At 46.1% G+C, this 20193-nt stretch overlaps 1 protein-coding gene across 1 annotated transcript in view; it reads right to left on the reverse strand.

The window, feature by feature from the left end:
* The window catches only part of Znf831 (zinc finger protein 831), a 109682-nt gene that overhangs the window by 41491 nt on the left and 47998 nt on the right, over window positions 1-20193 (reverse strand). The window contains exons 3-4 of the mRNA XM_021156949.3: window positions 19275-19414; window positions 9432-9568 (exon numbers count right to left, since the gene is read on the reverse strand). Of these exons, the coding sequence (XP_021012608.1) occupies window positions 9432-9568; window positions 19275-19414 (277 nt within the window). The remainder of the gene's footprint in view (window positions 1-9431; window positions 9569-19274; window positions 19415-20193) is intronic.

Genomic DNA, 20193 nt, shown 5'->3' on the forward strand with positions numbered 1-20193 from the left:
GTCCCCAAGCTGGTAAGACAAGACTCAGGTGTAGAGAGAAAAGGCTGGGCCCCATCACATATGCATGTCGTGACACCTGTGTCTCACCCTCCCCTGACCTGAGAAGACTGCAACTCTATTACCTCCCCTAATCCCCATCACAACAAACCAATCCATTACGATGTCACAGGCCTTTCGGAGGCTTAGTGATAAACCAGGAGGCCCACGCCTCCCAGAGAAGCAGGGACACCTGAGATCTCCTCACACCGTGCCTTCTGTGGGTGGATTTACTGCCTACCTTCAGGGTGGCCTGGGTGGGTGGATGACCAGATGGCCTTTCCCCTCCTTCTTTTAGCTTGTCCGCCAACACATCGTCTGAGGACATTTCTGCTTTGATTTGTATACACAAATCATACCCAAGAATAGATTTTTTTTTCCAGAATCTTTAACTACACTTTTCATCATGGGTAATTTTCTTTTCTGCTTTAGGGACTGCCTTTGGAAAGGGTAAGAGCATCCATCAAGACCCCGGTCCCCACTACCGTGTGGGAAAGGATTAAAGTGCGGAAGAGTAGCATCTGTAGGCTTGCACTAGCTACCTTCATCTCCCCAGAGTTTTCATCTGTAAAAACGAGGTAACAGTTGATGCGACCTAAGACTGGCGATTATGGGTCTGTGAAATTGAATTTTGCTGGTCTTCCACTGCTGCCCAAGCTAGACACCTGCTGTCTGCATTCTTCCATGTGGTTGACGAAGCTTGAAAGCACAACGAGAAAGCAAGCCTGTGCTTGGCCTTATTCAGTCTTATTTACATATTCCATGTTTGTTTATTGGACACAGGATCTCCTGTATCCCAGGCTAGACTCAAACTGGAGCCAAGGAAATCTTGAACCCCTCATCCTAAGCTTGATTCTAACCTTTATCTCCTGAGCACTGGGATTCCTGGCATATGCTACTATGTCTGGTTTGACTTAGACAGACAGACAGACAGACAGACAGACAGATAGATAGATAGATAAATAGATAGACAGACATCTACCTGTCTATCTGTCCAATCTATTATTGTGCTAGGGATCCAATCTAGGGTCTCATACATACTAAGCAATGTCTCTACCACTGGGCTATACCCCAGTCCTTCTGGCTCAATCTCGAAGGCTCGGAAACTGGCTTCTGACTGAACTGTTGGATGAAGTTCAGCAAAAAAGCAAAGAGGCCCTGTTTGGGTGTTTGCTCAGTGAACACAAAGACTTACCCCAGCATTGGGCACCTGAAGGCAGAGGCTGCTGGCATAGCTCCTGAGATCATGGCTCCTAAGAAGGCACCTGAGATTTGCTAATGAACAATGGGGGCCAAGATCTCACTGGAACCAGAAAGAATAACCTTAAGTTTGTCTTGAAAAGCTAAGATGATGAGGGTGCAGAGATCAGAGTGAACCTACTATTAGAGGTCATGATGCAAGCTCTGCATTAACTGGGAATATCAATAAAAGCCAGTTAGGTATTGATGAATATGGAGTGCATTTGACACATAACTACCAGGTGCCCAAGGACCCACCTTACTTTCAATTGACTTCTACACTAAGTCTCCCTAGAAAGACGCTTTTTGTTCTTTCCCTTCATAAACACATTACAAGATTCCATCAACTTCTTCAAGGGGCTTCTCTTGAGCCTGAGATCCCTGAGTATCTCTCCCCACTGTAATCCTTGTTGGATTTCTCCGGTTCGTTTATCACCTGCCCTGACTCCCCCCATGAGTGTGAATGAAGTGGGCTTCCCATGGTCACTTCCATCAACTCCACGACCTTCAACATCCTGGCTGTAATTTTCACTTAACAATCAATTCACAGCTGTCCCCTTCCTCACAGGGAATATGTGTCAAAACCCACCATGGGTGACCGGGGCTTCAAACAATACCAAGTCCCAAGTGGACTTAGTGTTGACCTGAACACCATTGCCCACAATCACATTTCATTTATAAACTAGGCCCACAAAGAGATTAACTAGAAATAAAATTGAATATTTATAATGACACAATGTTATAAAAGTGTCTGGGAACTTACAAACTTTGTTTCTAGAAGTTTCCATTTAATGGTTCACCAGTCTAGGTGGTGGGTAACTGAAACAGCAGAAGGTACAGTGGTGGGGAAGGGGAGTCTACAGTGAAACTTATTCTGAAGGGCAGGTTCGAATCTGGGACTCTGGGATAAAGACAAAGGGGAGAGGCAGTCCAAGATGAGAACATGGGGGGGGGGAGGTATAAATAAGAGGCCAGCATAGAAGAGGAATGGAGGAGCAGAAGAAATGGGGTTAAGGGAGGAGGGAGATGGGGCTAGCACTCAGTTTATTAGAGGTGCGTGGGGGAAATTCCCTGTTTCCAGCTAAGCAATCACTCTCATGTTTGGGGCACCCCAACCATCTGGTGGCACCCCAACCATCTGAATTATAAGGTAGACATCTGCTTCTTGCTATATTCAGTAATTTGCTATTTAAAAATCCATCCTTTCAATGAGGTAGTTTAAGTTTGCAAGATTAAATCTGCATAACTGCTTCCTAGGGCATACACAGACACACACAGACACAGACACAGACACAGACACAGACACAGACACACACACACACACACACACACACACACACACACACACACACACAGAAAGAGAGAGAGAGAGAGAGAGAGAGAGAGAGAGAGAGAGAGAGAGAGAGAGAGATCTCATATTCTGTATTGGGAGATCCAGAAAGTCTTAGTATCTAAATAGAAAGTTCTAGATCCCTCCTTGCTTTGCTGAAAAGCTGGTTGGATTTAGGTTTAAGGGGGAAAAAATGACTATTTTCTCTCTGTTCTCAGGAATACCTCAGTCTGTAATCAGTGTAGAATCCTGTGACTTGGGCCTCCATCCTTTGTAACTTCCCTCGCCTTCTGCTTACAGACAGCTCCATCACCACACCATCTGTTAATCTGAATGATTAGCTCTGAGCTGCTGGAATGGTTTAGAGAGGAAAACAAACATCTTTTAAAACATTAAAAAAAATCCTCTCTCCCTGTGCCATTCCAAGTTATTGACAGCAAGAGTCTCCAAGAAAACAAAACAAAACAACAACAAATTACTGGATCTAACTTGTTCTTGGGAAAGTGTGTCCTTGACCAGCATTTAGAAACGGCAATCTCATAGGGGCCTCCAGATCCAGAGTCCATGGTTTTCTTGGGATAGGCAAATCCCTCATCCTAAAGTAACAGGGATTCTCAATTTCATCTTTAGATTCCATCAGATTTCACCAGTTATGTCCTCTGGAACCACCCTAAACAAGTTGGCACATTCTACTCTGCCCTGGGATGGAGATCCTCCTCCTTCACCTCCAAACAGCCACACACCCACAGATACACACAGGCACACACATCCCTACTCACAAGTATACACAGTCACAGGTATACACCGTACAGGTACACACAGTCACAGGTACACACAGTCACAGGTACACACAGTCACAGGTACACACAGTACAGGTACACACAGTCACAGGTACACACAGTACAGGTACACAAAGTCACAGGTACACACAGTCAAAAGTGAACACAGTCCAGGCACACACAGCCACAGATACAGTCAGTCAGAGGTACTCATAGTCATAGGTACACACAGTCACAGGTATACACAGTCACAGGTACACACAGTCACAGGTACACAGTCACAGGTACACACAGTCACAGGTACACACAGTCACAGGTACACAGTCACAGGTACACAGTCACAGGTACACACAGTCACAGGTACACACAGTACAGGTACACACAGTCACAGGTACACACAGTCAAAGGTGAACACAGTCACAGGTACACACAGTCACAGGTACACAGTCACGGGTACACACAGTCACAGGTACACACAGTCACAGGTACACAGTCACGGGTACACACAGTCACAGGTACACACAGTCACAGGTACACAGTCACAGGTACACACAGTCAAAAGTGAACACAGTCACAGGTACACACAGTCACAGGTACACACAGTCACAGGTACACACAGTCACAGGTACACAGTCACAGGTACACACAGTCACAGGTACACACAGTCACAGGTACACAGTCACAGGTACACACAGTCAAAAGTGAACACAGTCAAAAGTGAACACAGTCACAGGTACACATAGTCAAAAGTGAACACAGTCACAGGCACACACAGCCACAGATACAGTCAGTCAGAGGTACTCATAGTCATAGGTACACACAGTCACAGGTATACACAGTCACAGGTACACACAGTCACAGGCACACACAGCCACAGATACAGTCAGTCAGAGGTACTCATAGTCATAGGTACACACAGTCACAGGTATACACAGTCACAGGTACACACAGTCACAGGTACACACAGTCACAGGTACACACAGTCACAGGTACACACAGTACAGGTACACAGTCACAGGTACACACAGTACAGGTACACAGTCACAGGTATACACAGTACAGGTACACACAGTCACAGGTACACACAGTCACAGGTACACACAGTACAGGTACACACAGTCACAGGTACACACAGTCAAAGGTGAACACAGTCACAGGCACACACAGCCACAGGTACAGTCAGTCAGAGGTACTCATAGTCATAGGTACACACAGTCACAGGTATACACAGTCACAGGTATACACAGTCACAGGTACACACAGTCACAGGTACACACAGTCACAGGTACAGTCACAGGCACACACAGCCACAGGTATACATGATTGCAGGTATTCCCAGTCACAAATACGCAGTTGGCAACTCTTCACCCTTCCCAGTGGCACACATAGTAACAGGCACACTATTAAGTCATCCTGACCACTGGGAACCAGCGCAGATGTCTGTCTCTCTAGCACCCACCCTATCAAAGGACACCCGACACGGTCATTTATTAATGGCAGACCACCACAGTTCAGCCTGGCTTCCTTTGAAGTTAGAGCAGTTTGTCTTTGACACCCTTCACCTACTGGTGAGCCATGGGTAATGAAACCCTTCGACCCCTTGGTTTCCAAGCAGTATTTATTTTGACATGCTTTTCCACCCCTCAACTCAGGTGTTCATCAGACTCTGTCAACCCCAGCTTGCTGATGTGCCCTACCACGATTTCTGAGGTCCCCTCTGACACTTCAATAAAGACACACAGTGATTAATTCTTTCTAGGCCACTGTGTAGACCTCTCCCTGCAGGCTCACACCTGCCCTGCAGTGGCCGTGCTCCCAGCTCTGACTAATTGCAGGGACAGGAAGCCTTTGAAAATGGGCACTAGGGACCCTGTCCTCTGGCTCGGCTTGCTGCTCAAATATCAGACAAGAGAGATTAGACATCTGAGAGCCCTGCAGGTTGGGCAGGGTATGATTATCTACATGGGGTGCAAGCCTAGAGCTGGGCTCCCAGAGGGAAAGTAACTTAGTGCCTTCGATCTTTGGATTCTGTTCCTGTTGAGACCTGGTCTTATTCACTAGCTCGCATCTTTGTTCTTAGGGGTGTGACAAAGCCATGGAAGGCTACGGTTGAATTTGAACTGTCCAGAGTAGATTATCTTCAAGGGGAGGGACATGGCGGGATGTCTGGGGCCTTTCAGACATCTTGCCAGGTGGATACAGAGCCTCCCTCCAGCCTAAGAGAAGCTTTCAAAATGATAAGAGACAGAGTCAGTGGCTCTCTAAGGCCACTCTGTGTTCCGAAGACTCCTGTATCTCTATCATCAAGCCAGTGCCATGAGCAGGGCCAGGACTTCCCAGGGGTGCCTGGAAAGGACCACAGAGAGCAGGTGTTCTTTTCTTTGGCTTACATAGTCCCGTGGTTGGGGCCATAGGGTAAGACGAGGCACGCTCTAGGCGAATATGGAGCCGAATGTCTGCATTGCCCACAAAGCCACATGAGAGGCCTTACCTATGGCTCCCTGGACTGATCCCTCAGCCTTCCACTTAATGGGACACTTAAGGGCCCCATGCAGATTGAGAGTCCCAGAATATTACAGAGCCTGCTGCTTAGGGTAGGTGGAGGTGGGAAATACCCCCCTCTCCGTGAGTGTGTGTGTGTGTGTGTGTGTGTGAAAAAGAGACAAGGTTTCTGAACTGGCTAGTTTTGTGTCAACTTGACACAGACTGGAGTTATCACAGAGAAAGGAGCTTCAGTTGAGGAAATGCCTCCATGAGATCCAACTGTAAGGCATTTTCTCAATTAGTGATCAAGGGAGAAAGGCCCCTTGTGGGTGGGACCATCTCTGGTCTGGTAGTCTTGGTTCTATAAGAGAGCAGGCTGAGCAAGCCAGGGGAAGCAAGCCAGTAAGGAACATCCCTCCATGGCCTCTGCATCAGCTCCTGCTTCCTGACCTGCTTGAGTTCCAGTCCTGACTTCCTTCAGTGATGAACAGCAATGTGGAAGTGTAAGCTGAATAAACCCTTTCTTCCCCAACTTGTTTCTTGGTGATGATGTTTGTGCAGGAATAGAAACCCTGACTAAGACAGTTTCTCACTGAACCTTTTCTTCAAAGATTTGGCCACATTGGCTTCTCAGGGAAGCCCAGAGAGTCTCCTGTCCCCAACTCCCCAGCGATGAGGTTATGAAATTACACACCTGGTTTTTCATTCAGGTGTCAGGGACTGATGGACTCAGGCCTATGCCATTCCCCGGCAAGCCCTTTGTCCAATGAACAATCTCCCAGCCCTGTGATTCTGTTCTTTTATGGCTTAGACTAACTGCAATGCTCTGCACATGTGTTTGCCATTGAGGAGGTTCCAGGTGATAAGCCTGTTTACATACTGACGTCTGCATGCACCCTGCCCTCTGTTCATTCAGAAAGACCTGTGCAATCACTTGTGTGGGATTGGATGAGGGTGACTTACAAAGGCTGGAGCACAGCTTCCCAACCTTTGAGATCTGTGAAAATGATATTGGTAAAGAGTCCGAAGAACTCATTAATGCATGATTCCAGAGCTGGCTGTCCGTGTAAGGAAAGAATAGAGTGGGAATCCACAGGAGACAAGCTCGTGTGATAAGCCCCAAGGCTGTCTGAGAGAACTGTACAGGGATAAGAAGACCAGGCTTGTGGTGGCATTGGATGGGCCAGCAGGACAACTTTTTTTCATCCAGCAAGCATGTGGGGTGATGATATGCCCTTGGGTGGACAACCCCACATGGCAGCTCCTACATTCTACTCACCTCTGCTGTCTCTCCATCCTGACCATTCTCTTCCTTGTGCTCAATATCCAGCCAGAAAACCACACACACCTTTCCATAAAAAGGCCCTGGTCTCCAGCGGAAGCCTCCTCCCAAGACTCAAGAATATGAGTGACCTCATATTCTTCTGATAGCACAAGCACTCTCACCATGGGTCTCTCAGCACTCTGTGTGTGTGTGTGTGTGTGTGTGTGTGTGTGTGTGGTATCACTGTCACACACGTGTGTGTATTAGTAATCAACATTACTGTCTGCTTTGGTAGCTGCAAAGTAAGGCTGTACCCAGAAGCTACTGTGATCTCATACTGAGCATTTGGGCCTACAGGCCAGAGCCTGTGTGTCTAAGCTTTACAGTCAAAATCCTCCACATGGAAGTAAACAGGTCACCTATTGCATTCCCAGTATGGCTTGGTCAAAGATGGACAAGGAGCCAGTCAACCTGTCTCCCCTACTATCAAGAACAGGGACTCTCTTTGTCCCTCACATCTGTAGGGCACCAAGCCTAGGCCTTATGACTTGGCTGGTGTAAGCTCCCAATACAGTTGTAGTCACCATTCCAAAGCTATTGAGAAGAGAGCTGGAGACCTCCATTCTGGGGGACAACTGGCATAGTTCAGCTGCTCCCATTTATTTCGGCTATGACCATTGGCAACCTTGGTCCATGGACAGACATGACCATCAGCTCCCAGACAGTTCATCAGCAGAGTCCAGTCAGGCATGTTACTGGAGCTTCCTGCCACACGAAGGAAAACCCTAGAACCAAACCCTCATGGAGATATGTGAGGATGAAGAAACAGAGACAAAGAATGAAGAACCAGACAGCAAGGGCCATGGTTCCCACATGGGGACCCTTCAATGTGGGGTCCCTGTATCTGGAGTTCCTCACCTTAAGGTTCTCTGAAAACCGGGGTCCTAACAGTTGGCTGCATGTTGAAGAAGCATGCCCTAGAGTCTGGAAAGCACAGAGATGCCATCATTACTGTCACATGAAGGCCCACTGAGAAGGCATAGCCTCACAGTAATCTCTGGCCCTTGTATGGAAGGAACCCTCTTGTTCTGGTGTAAAGGTAAACCCGTGCTGAGCAGTGTGATGCCCTCCGCAGAGGGTATCGCCGAGCACAGTGGATGATTTCACTGAATAGAGAGCAATGGGATGTAGACGAAGGTGAGAGTCGTAGACTCTGGAGAGAGAGTAGAGCTGAGCTCCTGCATCCTTCTGCACCCCAGCCTTTCTCCCTCCTGGATCTGGACCCTTCAGATGCCTTAACCAAAGCAGTATTTTGCCTCCTCCAGCTGGCCACCCAACAGTGGGAGTGAGTACCTACACCTACATTGGTTTGATTCTGAGTAAGAAGTTCTACAGCTCATCTTCCTCTCTACATGGAGAGAAGACTTTGGGGACTGGGTACGGGGGTGGAGCAAATACCATTTGCCTGTAGGGGGTGCTGGAGCTACACAGAGGTAGAGTAAATGCCCCACTGTGGCCCCTAAGAATCAAAACAGGGGCACCAGACAAAGGCTTCAATCAGTCCTTGAACCAACCAGTTAACAACCAGACACAGAGATGGCAATTCAGCTGCTGCTGGCCAGGTGGGCCCCACAGCCTCTCAAAGACAGCTCCAGCCAATCCTCTTCAAGCAAGACCGAGGCTGGAGTCACCACTGTTGTGTGAAAGGGGAAGGAAGATTGTGGTGATCCAGAAAAGTCCCCTGACTTGTCCTAGCTGCTCAGGGAGGAGTCTGGGATGCCTCTATTCCAGGAAGTGGCCTCCATGAGTTCATGTCCCATTTCCTCTGGGCCTTGTCCTGATTGCTGCCCAGGTAAGCGCTAGATACATGCCTCTCACAGAACCATACTTGTCGTGGTCTCTGACACCCACAGCCCCCACTGTCTTCATCCCCGGAACCTTACAATGACGGGATTGTGCAAAGAACTGAGCATACCTTCCTGTCCAGAGATGCAGGAGGTAGAGGCACCAGGAGTTCTCCCAGATCCCCGAGGGAATCTGTAGCTGTGCAGGGCCTGGCTCTTGCAGCCAGGGCAGGGACATGTTTGTACTGCCCAGAATTGCCATCTTGATTTCATATGCCCCGCCATCCTCCATAGATCAAGGCTGGACATCTCACAGATTAAAAACCTCATTGTGACCCTTCATCCACTTTGCCCTTCTGGATTTTCCCTGCCCGTGTACTACTTTCCTGAATTAAATGCTAGGGCCCCATTCCTTTGCTCACTTAGTCCAGATTCACCACCGAGGAAAATGTTACCTGCCACTTCTGCCGAACTCCTCCCAAGGGTCCCCGGCGGCTCTAACCCCTCAAGTCGGTGGGGGAGACAGCTTCTTCTTGGCAACCAGGGTGGCTTGCACAGTCGTTTGGCTCTCTGCCAGAAACTCCCTTCACACCTGTGGGGCAGAGCAGTGCATCTATAGTCATTGTATGGAAGGGTATATGCCAGGAAAGCTGGAAAGGCCCTGGGGGTGACTGGGAAATGTGAGGCTGAACTGGGAGCATCTTTTGGAGCCCAGTCTGTCCTTGAAATTCCTCCATAGCAGAGGATGATTCTGATCCTGTAGGATCACAGGTGAAGGCCCCCATGCCTGGTATATGCAGTGCTGAGGCTGGAACCCAGGCCTCCATGCATGTGAAGAGGGCGCTCTACCCACTGAGGCAGGCAGGCCCCCAGCCCGAGATCATGTTTAAATGTTACTCACGCTGCTTCACAACTGCGTAGGAAAATGATGGTGCCGTTAGATTCTGGTCCTTTGCTACTTGCTAGACAGTTGGCTAAATAGAACTTTGTGCGAAGATGAAAATGTTCTAGAACCCACCCAGATCTGCCCAATCGCTGCTCCCCTCCTGGGGCTGCTGAGCATTGTAAGCTACAGTTATGTTAAGAACTACACATGGTCATCACCACCACCACAGGTAACGTTGGCAGCCTATGCCTTGGGGGTCTGCACAGATTCCTTATCAGAGAGCCCCCTTCGGTTCATTTGATCTATTGGTCCCCCAAACAAAATGTCCCTCATGACCCAGATGGCAGACATCACAAGGATGGGGAAAGGCTAGGAGCTCATTTGTGCTGGCTGTCATGGAGACTGCACTCTCTTGGTGCACGGCCTTTGTAACGCACGGTATGCATCCAGCAAATACCTCTGTGTACTGTGTACATAAACGTGTGCTCTTCGGATTCAGGCTCACAATATTTTACCGACAGGCAGCCATCCCATCTAACACACACATCAGGAAAGAAAGCTGAGATGAAGGTTCACTGACACATGCCTTAAGCTTGTTTGAAAGCTCTTTGCAGATCCTTAGGGGAGCCACCTTCCTGTATGGCTTCAGTTTCCAAGCACTTGACTCCCATGAAGCTCCACAGGACCTTCTTGGGAAAAGGCAGCATGCTTAGTCTTCTTCCTTGTGTTTGAGCTTTCGCCAAGACCCAACCACCAGGGCTGACTACAGAATTTTAAATCAGGACTGAAAAACAACACACAGCAGCATGCCCTCAGGTGTTGCCTTTTCTTGGCACCAGCCATGAAAGAGTGGCTTTTTGTTCTTCACTGGGTGTCTACATTTGAAAGAAACTTGCCTTCCCAGCCTGGACCAGGTGCTGTCATCCTCTGGAGTCAGGGTGGAGGGGATAGCTCTGAAGCCACTGTCTCATTTGTCAAGACCACAGATTTATCCGAAGAGATATCAGGGGAGGGAAGGCAGGCTGCTACTTCACTCATCATAACCCCCTGAGCCCACCGGAGCTCCTGCTGAGTGATTTCAAAGCACACAAAAGAAAGAAGGGATGTGGGACCTGGGGGTGGTCACCCAGTCAGTAAGTATGCAGGCTCATCTTTGCCCCCAAGACCACTGGTCACTGCAGCTGGCTTGCAGGCTTTATGAACAGCACACATCCTGAACCTTGGAGACTTCATTCAATCAAAGGGGTGAGAGGGTCTGTCAGGAGAGTTCCTGGCCCTCCAGTCAGTCTTATCAAAGTGGGATCTGGACCCTATCATATTTCGGGAGAACCTGTATATATATGGACTCTGGTACCATCTTCGAAGAGATGCTTTGTTTAGCCTTGGGTTGGGGCTGTCCCCATCTCTCTTGATCCTTTCAGGGGAGTCTATGTGTAGGGCCCCTACCTCCTCACAAGCAGCTGCATCAAAAAAAAAATAGCCTGGTTGGGCAGTTTTTCATCTGCTGTCATTCAGGGAACCCCAAGGCATGCCAGGTTCTGTGAAGTTCCATCTAACAGTTCTCCTTGGGGCTACCCATCTCTACCTCAATTGTTGGGGACATGCATACCCTCTGGGCCAGTGGGGACTTTGACTTGCTTGTGCATACCTGGGAAACTTGCCACCTGACTGGCTGGTGTGGGGGTGCCGTGATTCAGACATGTTTACCTCGAAGTAGGATGATCTGTACAGTATAAGTCCCACTTCAGAGGTCCTGAGGGCCCAGGCTGAGGCCAGACTCCTTAAGTGTCTCTCCACCCCTTCCCTGCCTTCAGCTGGCTCTTCACAGCCTCGTCCTAAGAGCTCACTTACAACCCAAGCCCCACTTTCTAAAGAATCCAGCAGGGGTTGATGTGGGTGTCACTCTCAGGATGCTTGCTTTGGTTTGAAGGACCGTGACTATGCACACAATCCTAAGTGCATATCTACTTAGTACGTGATGCAAGGCCTGTTCCCTTGCTCCCTGTTCTTCTGCCTATTCAAGGCTGAGCTTAAGATCAACTTAGTTTTCTAAGTTTACATCTAGTCTGTGACACTGGGCTGATCCATTTTCTCCTTCATACTCTTAAAAAGAAGCCCCTTGGGATTTTGAACCATAGGCTCCGTGCAAGCCTCTTTTCTGCTTCCTCTGGGTCCTCACCATGTGTTTCAGGATACCTGTGCTCCTTGGTCTCATGGAGGTCAGTCACAGTGAACATTTCTTGCCCAGGTCAGTGCATCAGGGATTCCTGAAGACTGGTAGGTTAAGATCATGAGCCTGTGGACTTCAGTTTGGAGTGGAGGTCCTTGGTTCACTCAGGAGCTAGGAAGGCTGAGGTTACTGACAGGAGTCTTGACGAGCTGAAATGTATTAGCCCTGCTGTTGCTCTAACATACTGCTGTAGTGAGATCTAAGAAGAGACCTGGCAAGTGGGTGAACAGGCCGGCCTCAGACATGCTCATCCAAGGGAGAGCTAGGTCCTGCTGTTTCTCCCAGTTCCTCTCATGGCTCTAAGGACATGTCAAAGCAGAGAGAAGCTGAGAGGTGTCTGTGACCATGCTCAAAGCCCTAGAGCTGTGGCCAACGGGTCACAGGGTCTCAGCCACGTGTGGTGCGGGGCATAGGCAGCAAAGGCCACCTGAGCTCAGGCCCACTGTCCACCTGACTGTGGATCTTACCTCACAGACTTCTCAACTGAGTAAATTCCATCTTGACTGAAGACAAGAATAGCAAATGCACAAGGTAGACCTTCATGATGACTAGAATCCTGTCCTCAGGGCCAAGTGTGCCCTTTAGGACTGAGCCCCCTACACACACATACACACACACGCACACGCACACGCACACACACCTGTCCTCTCCTCTCTGTGGGAGCTATCTATTTAGCACTTCCTGGATGCTTCCTCGGCCAAGTCTCTGAGCGCTTCATGCTTGTACACAGCCACAAATTAATCAACAAAACCCAATTCCACGGTCCAGTGCTTGCTGTGGGCCTGGCACAGATGTATTCCGAGAACTTTGTGAATCTCTGGGCCTCGAGTTAACATCTAAGTAATTAGCCATGCAAGCAAGAAGCGTCAACGTGTTTCCATTTCCACTGTCAAAATGGACCCCGAATTTTCGACTCCCTCTCTTTTAACGTGAGCGGTGTCATTCATGAAACTGTTCTCATCACAGCATTGGGATAGAGAGAGGGAGAGAGAAATGAAACCGAATGGAAAGGCCCTGAAATGAACTTTGAGTGTAAACAGGGAGCTAAAAACAGCAAACAGCTGAGGGACCCTTGATTTTAATGTAAATTCTACATTATGTTTTAGAGTTTTCCAATCAAATAAAATCTCTATATGTGAAATGTGTATGAGTAATCTAATAGCATATATGTAGTTTCAAAAACATTAAGTTATAACTAGATAAAACAAATTTAAAAAAATCACATTTGATCCATGCTCCCTGGTTGTCTAAATCACAAAGATAAAACCGAATCTTCTACATATATATATATATATATATATATATATATATATATATATATGACTGTATATACTTATGTATGTTAGAAAAGTATCAGAGGAAGTCTTTATTTGCTCATGACATTGGGAGACTGAAGTTAGGGAAGACTTCCTTGACAGACCATCATTGAGTAACTGAAGAAGAAAAGGCAGCCTTGTGGATACATTGAAATGGGCAACTTCTCACACAGATGCTGAGCCCAGCACTTAGGAGCCCCATTGAAATGGGCAACTTCTCACATAGATGCTGAGCGCTTAGGAACCCCATCAAAAGTCTAGATTGGCTTGATCAAATTAGCAAAATCAGAGCTTCAAAAATATTAGAAATTAAAACAACTTCTTAACAATAAGGCACACAGCAAATAAATTCTAGCTGGATCTCCTGGGTTCAGAGCCCTCACCTAACACTCTGGTCCCATTTCAGCCCTCCTTACCAAAATCAACTGAACTACAAGTAAGTTGTTGTTAAAAATTAAATAGATTTAAACGTATTGATAGTCTGGTTGGAAGGTACAAAACAGTTAACATTGTAAAGGAAGAAAACCTGGGCAGGTAAATCTGTTTTCATCTCAGTGGTTTCTCCAGACCAGGTAATTCCTGTATATGTCCCCTAGCTTGGTGGGACAGGACCTTAGTGGATGTCAAGGGGGGAGTTCTTATTGTTGCAGAGACCTCAGGCCCCTGGCAGGCCATGCACTTAGCACACTTGTGACTGAGAAGTGAGTGCCCCCAGCCCACCCCCCACCGCCAGGGAATGGGAAGAAATCCTTCCAGTTGGTTCCATAAACAGAAGAGACCTTCCCTGATTCCTGTGGGCTGATACCAGGAAAACCTTAACTTCAAGAGCTTCTCTTACACTAGAGTCTAGCAGAGTTAGTAGAAGCAAAACAAGTCTTCTCCACTCCACTCCAAGAGGTGTGCTTTCAGCCCAGATCTCAGTGTTCCCATATCATGAGCACAGGGCACTCAGTTGCTGGAAGTGAGAATTAATATGTAAACAGAGGCAGGCATGAGGGACTTTAACTGCTGGGATCATCAAGTGCAAACTCTAACGTGTGGTTTTTAAAGGACCGAGGGCCTGGAGAGACGGCTAAGTCAACAAGGTATCTGCCATGCTAAACAGTTCAGATCCTCAACGTGAGCACAAAAGCCAAATTGTGGGAGCCTGCTATCCCCATGCTGGGGAGATGGACATGGAAGGAGGCCAGACAGACAAGCTGAATTCACAAGCTCCAGGTGCAGTGAGACCCCACCTCAAAGGATGAGGGGACATATTCTGTATGTATGTGCTTCTTGCAGATAAAACGTAATATCCATGAACAACTACATTTAAAGATCAGTGAAACTCTCTCAGTGGGTAAAGGTGTTGCTACTAAGCCTAATGACCGAAGTTCCATCCCCAGGACACACACAGTGGAAGGAGAAACCCCGCCTCGAACATTGTCCTCTGACCTCAACACAGAATATACAAACAAACAAATAAATGTAATAAAACTGTTTAAAAGGTCAGACCAGTAAAGACAGGATGTCAACGAATAGAAAACCACTATGGGAGGCTACAGACCTCTGGTGGAGATGAGAAATGATTTGATTTACGATCTGGACAATGTATGGACTGGCGGGCACTGTGGGATAAAGTTGCTGCTCCTTAGAGCAGGATCCGACGAGATCCCCACCTAAGGCTTCCTTCTGCTTTTCAGGCTGGGCACTGTTGGTTAGAAAGACAATCCCTTCTCCTTTTCCCCACTGATTTTCCTTTAAAACTTATCAAAAGTCCCTCTTCACCTCCTTGTCTCTCTAACCAGTCTCTGTCTATCCTGGTAGAAGTACCATGCTGCTTTGAATTCACCAGCCTCATTTAGAATCTCTTCGGTTTAAGTGTTATAATCACAATGGTGTGATATTTGCATCAAAATAGACAAATCATGTTAGGGCTAGCACATGGCTACCTGCAAAACTCTGAGCTTCAATCCATAACTCATACCATAGAGCAAAGTGAACATGGATCCCAGGCTCAAGTGTGGAGCCTGAGGTACAGGGTGGTAGGGGAAATGTGTGATTTGGTCAGAAAAGAAACTTCAGATATTTTACACTGAGAGAAAACACAACAAAAGGGGAAAGGAAGAAAATGCATTTCATCAAAATCGAAGATGATTACTCTTTAAGATATAGCATGAGGGAAATAAAAGCTGGTAATTAGGGATGTAGCACAGTGTAGAGCATTTGCCTGGCATTTGTATGGATTTGATCCCAAGAATCCAAATAAGTAAATAAGAGAACTATTTGGGCTAGGCATGGCAGCACATACCCACAGTCCCATATTCAGAGGGCACTTGTCTAAAAAAAAAAACTAAAAATATTTAGTCAGTCATGTTGGTGAGACTCCATGGGTTTAGCTTCTGAAACTTTCACCAATATGACTACCTAAACATGAGCTGAACCCCAGCCGTCCTCAGGCATATGAATTAATCAAGAAGGGGTAAAGTGTTTAAGCATACAACATGGATGTGGTGGTCATCTTTAACTGGCAACTCAATACACCCTAAAGTAACCTAGGAAGAGAATCACAATGAGGAATTAATTAATTAGGTCAGGTTGGCTGAAGACTCAGTCTATGTGGGATTATCTTATGTTAATTGACCTGGGAAGACCCAGCCCAGAGTGGACATCACTTCCTGGTGTTGAGTCCAGGGCTGTGTAAGAGTGAAAAAAACTCAAGCTAAGCCAGCACAAGCAAGCAAGTGAGCAGTGAGGGGGCATGCATTCCTTTTTCTCTGCCCTTGAAGGTGGGTGTCAGGTGACAGTCATGTGAGAGCTGCTTCAAGGTACTGTAGCCTTCACATCCCTGCTACAAGACTATAACTCGGAACTGTGAACTGAAATACATTCTTTAGCCCTGAAGCTGATTTTTGGCATTTTTTATCATGTTTAATTATAGCAACAGAAATTAAACCCAGTGAATCGATGAGTCCCGAAATAATCAAGGTGTCTGGGAGAGCTAACCCCAGAGAAGAGCAACTCCCACACAGAGAGGGTGAGTTTGTTTCTCTTGTAGTCTAGAAGAAGCAATCAAATCTACGTTGATAGAAGCATATTAAAGTTCACTGGGAATAGGAGAGGCAGATTGAAGAGAAGAGAGGAATTATAAAGACATGATGGAGACTTTCTACCTTTGGCATCCTATGAATTTATGTCAAAATTAATTAAATTACATGTCTTAAAGATATGCAATTTATTAAAACTCAATTATGTATATATAAAGCTTCAACAGAGAAGTTATTTAATGAATTAAGGAAATTAGTAAAATTTTAAGTATACCACTCATTGTGTAGCCATAGAGATACCAAAATTATTAAAGGTAGAAGACATGCAAGTTGGGTCTGGTGGTACATTCTGTAAGACCATATTCAAGAGGCTGAGGCAGGAGAATCACCAGTGCAGGCCAACTTGGGCTATACAGTAAGACCCTGTTTTATTTAAAAAGAAAAAAAAAGTTGGAGAGATGTCTCAGTTGGCAAAGTGCTTGTTGAACAAACACGAAGACCTGAGCTGTGCAAATACCTGAGCTGTAATCCCAGGACCCACATACAAAACCAAAGAACAAACAGAAATAATAACATGCACTTGTAATCTGAGCTCTGGGGAAGCACACATGAGGAGAAGCCTGGGCAAGGTACAGGCCAGTAAGAAAGCCTGCCTCAAAAATAAAGTGAAGCTGAGAATAGACCTGATATATATCCCTGGCCTTCATATGCACCAGCATATATGTGAATGTTCATACACATGTACCATACACAAGAACATGTATACACACACACACACACGGAAGAAGAAGTGTAAGAAATATTACTTTCCTGTGTTTCGAAGGAGAGGAGAGAGTGGGGTGGAAATGGTGCTTGAGAAATGATGGGCAAAGGATTTTCTAGGAAGATCATCAAAGCCCGGCAGATTCTGGATGGGCTACATAAAGCTTAAGCTCTGTCTCCAAGTGTCACAGTAAAATGGTAAAACACAAACACTAAAGAAACAGCTTTAGTAGCAGCCAAACCTAAAGACATTCCACAGACAGAGAAGTGGCAAACGGCAGACTTCAACAAAACAGAGACTAAAGATGGTGGAAGAAGAGCCTTGATGCCTAAGCAAAAGAGGAATGTTTATCTAGAGCCCTGTAGCCAGAAGAAATACTGCCCAACACCAGGATGTATGCAGCTATTTCAAACTGATGACAGCCAGGGCAGTATTCTTTTCTGCAGGAATTCTGGAGAAAATACTAGAAGGATGATCCAAAATGCATTCAGAAATGAAATATGGGTCAATTCCATAGGCCAAGATGAATAAAATGGCTTTAAAGACGAAATGCTAGACAGAAGAATGTATACACAGCTTTTAACATGAACATGTAAAAAATCTATACTATCTAGACTCTCACAGGATCCTATAAATTATATTCATCATTCGAAGATTCAAAACAGCTAACATTAACAAACATCAAAGGAGGGTGAGCCTCATTCACATAATGTAATACCTCACAACAATGTCAGGAAGGTGGATAGTTAGATAGGTAAGTGGACAACTAGATAGATAGATAATTAGATAGATAGATAGATAGATAGATAGATAGATAGATAGATAGATAGATAGATAGATAGATGGATGGATGGATGGATGGATGGATGGATGGATGGATGGATGGATGGATGGGATACATGATTGATATATACATGGTTGGATAAGTATATAGATAGATGGATGAATACACAAGCTACTGCTCCAGTGCCATGTCTACCTGCCTGCTGTCATGCTGCCCATCAAGAGGGTCATGGACTCTAACTCTCTGGAATCATGAGCCTCAAATTAGGTACTTTCTTTTATAAGTTGCCTCGGTCATGGTGTTTTATCAAGCAATTGAAAGGTAACTAGAACAAGGACCTTGTACAGAGCTTCCTTGCTCCCCTGTGCCCAACTCCACATATTCAACTTTGAGGATCTTTTAGAGCAGTTTCTTGATAAAGATGCCCTCTCTTGATTACCTCAAGGTCAACTATTAAGATAAAGATCTTCAAATTCAATTGTCTGTGGAGATAGGCATGTAAGATAGCTGAGAAACATATCTGAAGATCCAGTACTGAAGAGAGATAGGGAACTGGGATATTCACAAAACAGCTCTTACCTACCAGGGTGGCTACTACCTGTCTCTGGCAAGCTGTGGCCACTCAAGAAGACAAGTCTTGTGTCCTCAAAATTCTGATAACTTGAGATGAGTGGAAAATAAAGACACTTACATGAAATCTGATTTTTATGATTTTTTAGACAGACCCCCTTGCTTGATACACTTAGTATGAGAGCTGTTGCTGAGCTCTTAAGGCCTCCTAAAAAATGCCTCTGGACTTGTCTAGGAAATAGTGCCTCTGAATGTTTAGAAGAATATCCCTAAGCCTTGGGATTGCTGAAAGATTCTCTTTGCTTCTCTGGATTTTTTTTTCTGCAAAAATACACATTTCTTGCAAATACTATAAAAAAAAAGTCTGAAAAGCAATAATTAACACATACTCTCTTATCATTGGATGGATGGATGGATGGATGGATGGATGGATGGATGGATGGATGGATTTTCAACTTGGTTATCTCAAATATTTACTGTATCCTGTCTTAGAAATATACCAGTAAGCAATTACATGGTTAATAGAATCATGCTGGATGGGCTATGGGCAACAGAGGCAGACCTGGAGCTACAGAACTCCAGACCAATAGAATAGGAGCCTCTCTCTGGAGCTGAGCTGCCATTTAATGCCACATTCAGTTCCTGAGGGTTTGGCTAAGTAGCCATTTGCAGCTCCTCATACTAGGCTAGCAGGGAAGGGGAAGGGGAGGCCACATAGCTTACCTTTTAGAATGAAGCCTCAGTTTCTTCTGTTTGGTGTTTTCACGAGATGTCTTCACCTTCCTACGCCATAGTTCTTTCTTCCACCGTGGCCGGGACACTTGGTCCTCAGCCCTCAGCTCTGGGACTGTTGGATAGGAAAGCTGAAAATACCAGGCATGTTGGCATCATGTCACTCAAAAGCCCTCATGGTGGGGACCACCATGATGGGCTCTTTCTCAACAGACAGGATGCCTATCTATAGAAATTAAGACACCAAAATGTTGTTACTAAATAGTCTGAGCCTGTTCAGTACTCTTACCAGGCAACTGGTAATGTGTCACATGGAACCATCCAGAACTATGCCTAGCTGGATTTCCAGTGGAAATGCTGGACCTTTGATGTGAGTGGAGAATTAACCATCACCCATAGTTCTACCACTCAGGCATCCCTACAATCTCGAAGGGGAAGATTTAAATCACACCTTGGATCCTCACTCCTAGTCCCTGGAGAGAAGCAAGATTGCTTTCGAGTCTCAGGTGTAGTGTGTGTTCGTATATGTGCATGTACACACACATGTGGAGGCTAGAGAACAATCTTGAGTGTCGTTTCTCAGGAGCCATCCAGCTTATATTTTGAGCCAGGGTCTCTCACTGGTCTGAGACTCACTGGCTAGGCTAATCTAAGCCCCCAGAGACCATTTCCCCAGTGCTGGGGTTAGAACAGCCTGCCATCATACTTGGCTTTTTGATTGTGGATTCTCTGGCCCTCATGGTTGTATGGCAAGTACTTTACCAACTCAGCTATGACCCAGACTCTAGTACAATAGTTTTTTACTATGTTATTTTCACGAATTTGCTTAGTTTTGTTCGTATCTAGGGCCTTTATTTTTTCCCAGCCCATGTATGGCAGCGCTAGCCTCTCTTGGCAGCAAAGGACCTCC

This window comes from Mus caroli, unplaced genomic scaffold (genome assembly GCF_978045245.1).
Source record: "Mus caroli unplaced genomic scaffold, Mus_caroli_1 scaffold_2, whole genome shotgun sequence".
NCBI lineage: Eukaryota > Metazoa > Chordata > Mammalia > Rodentia > Muridae > Mus > Mus caroli.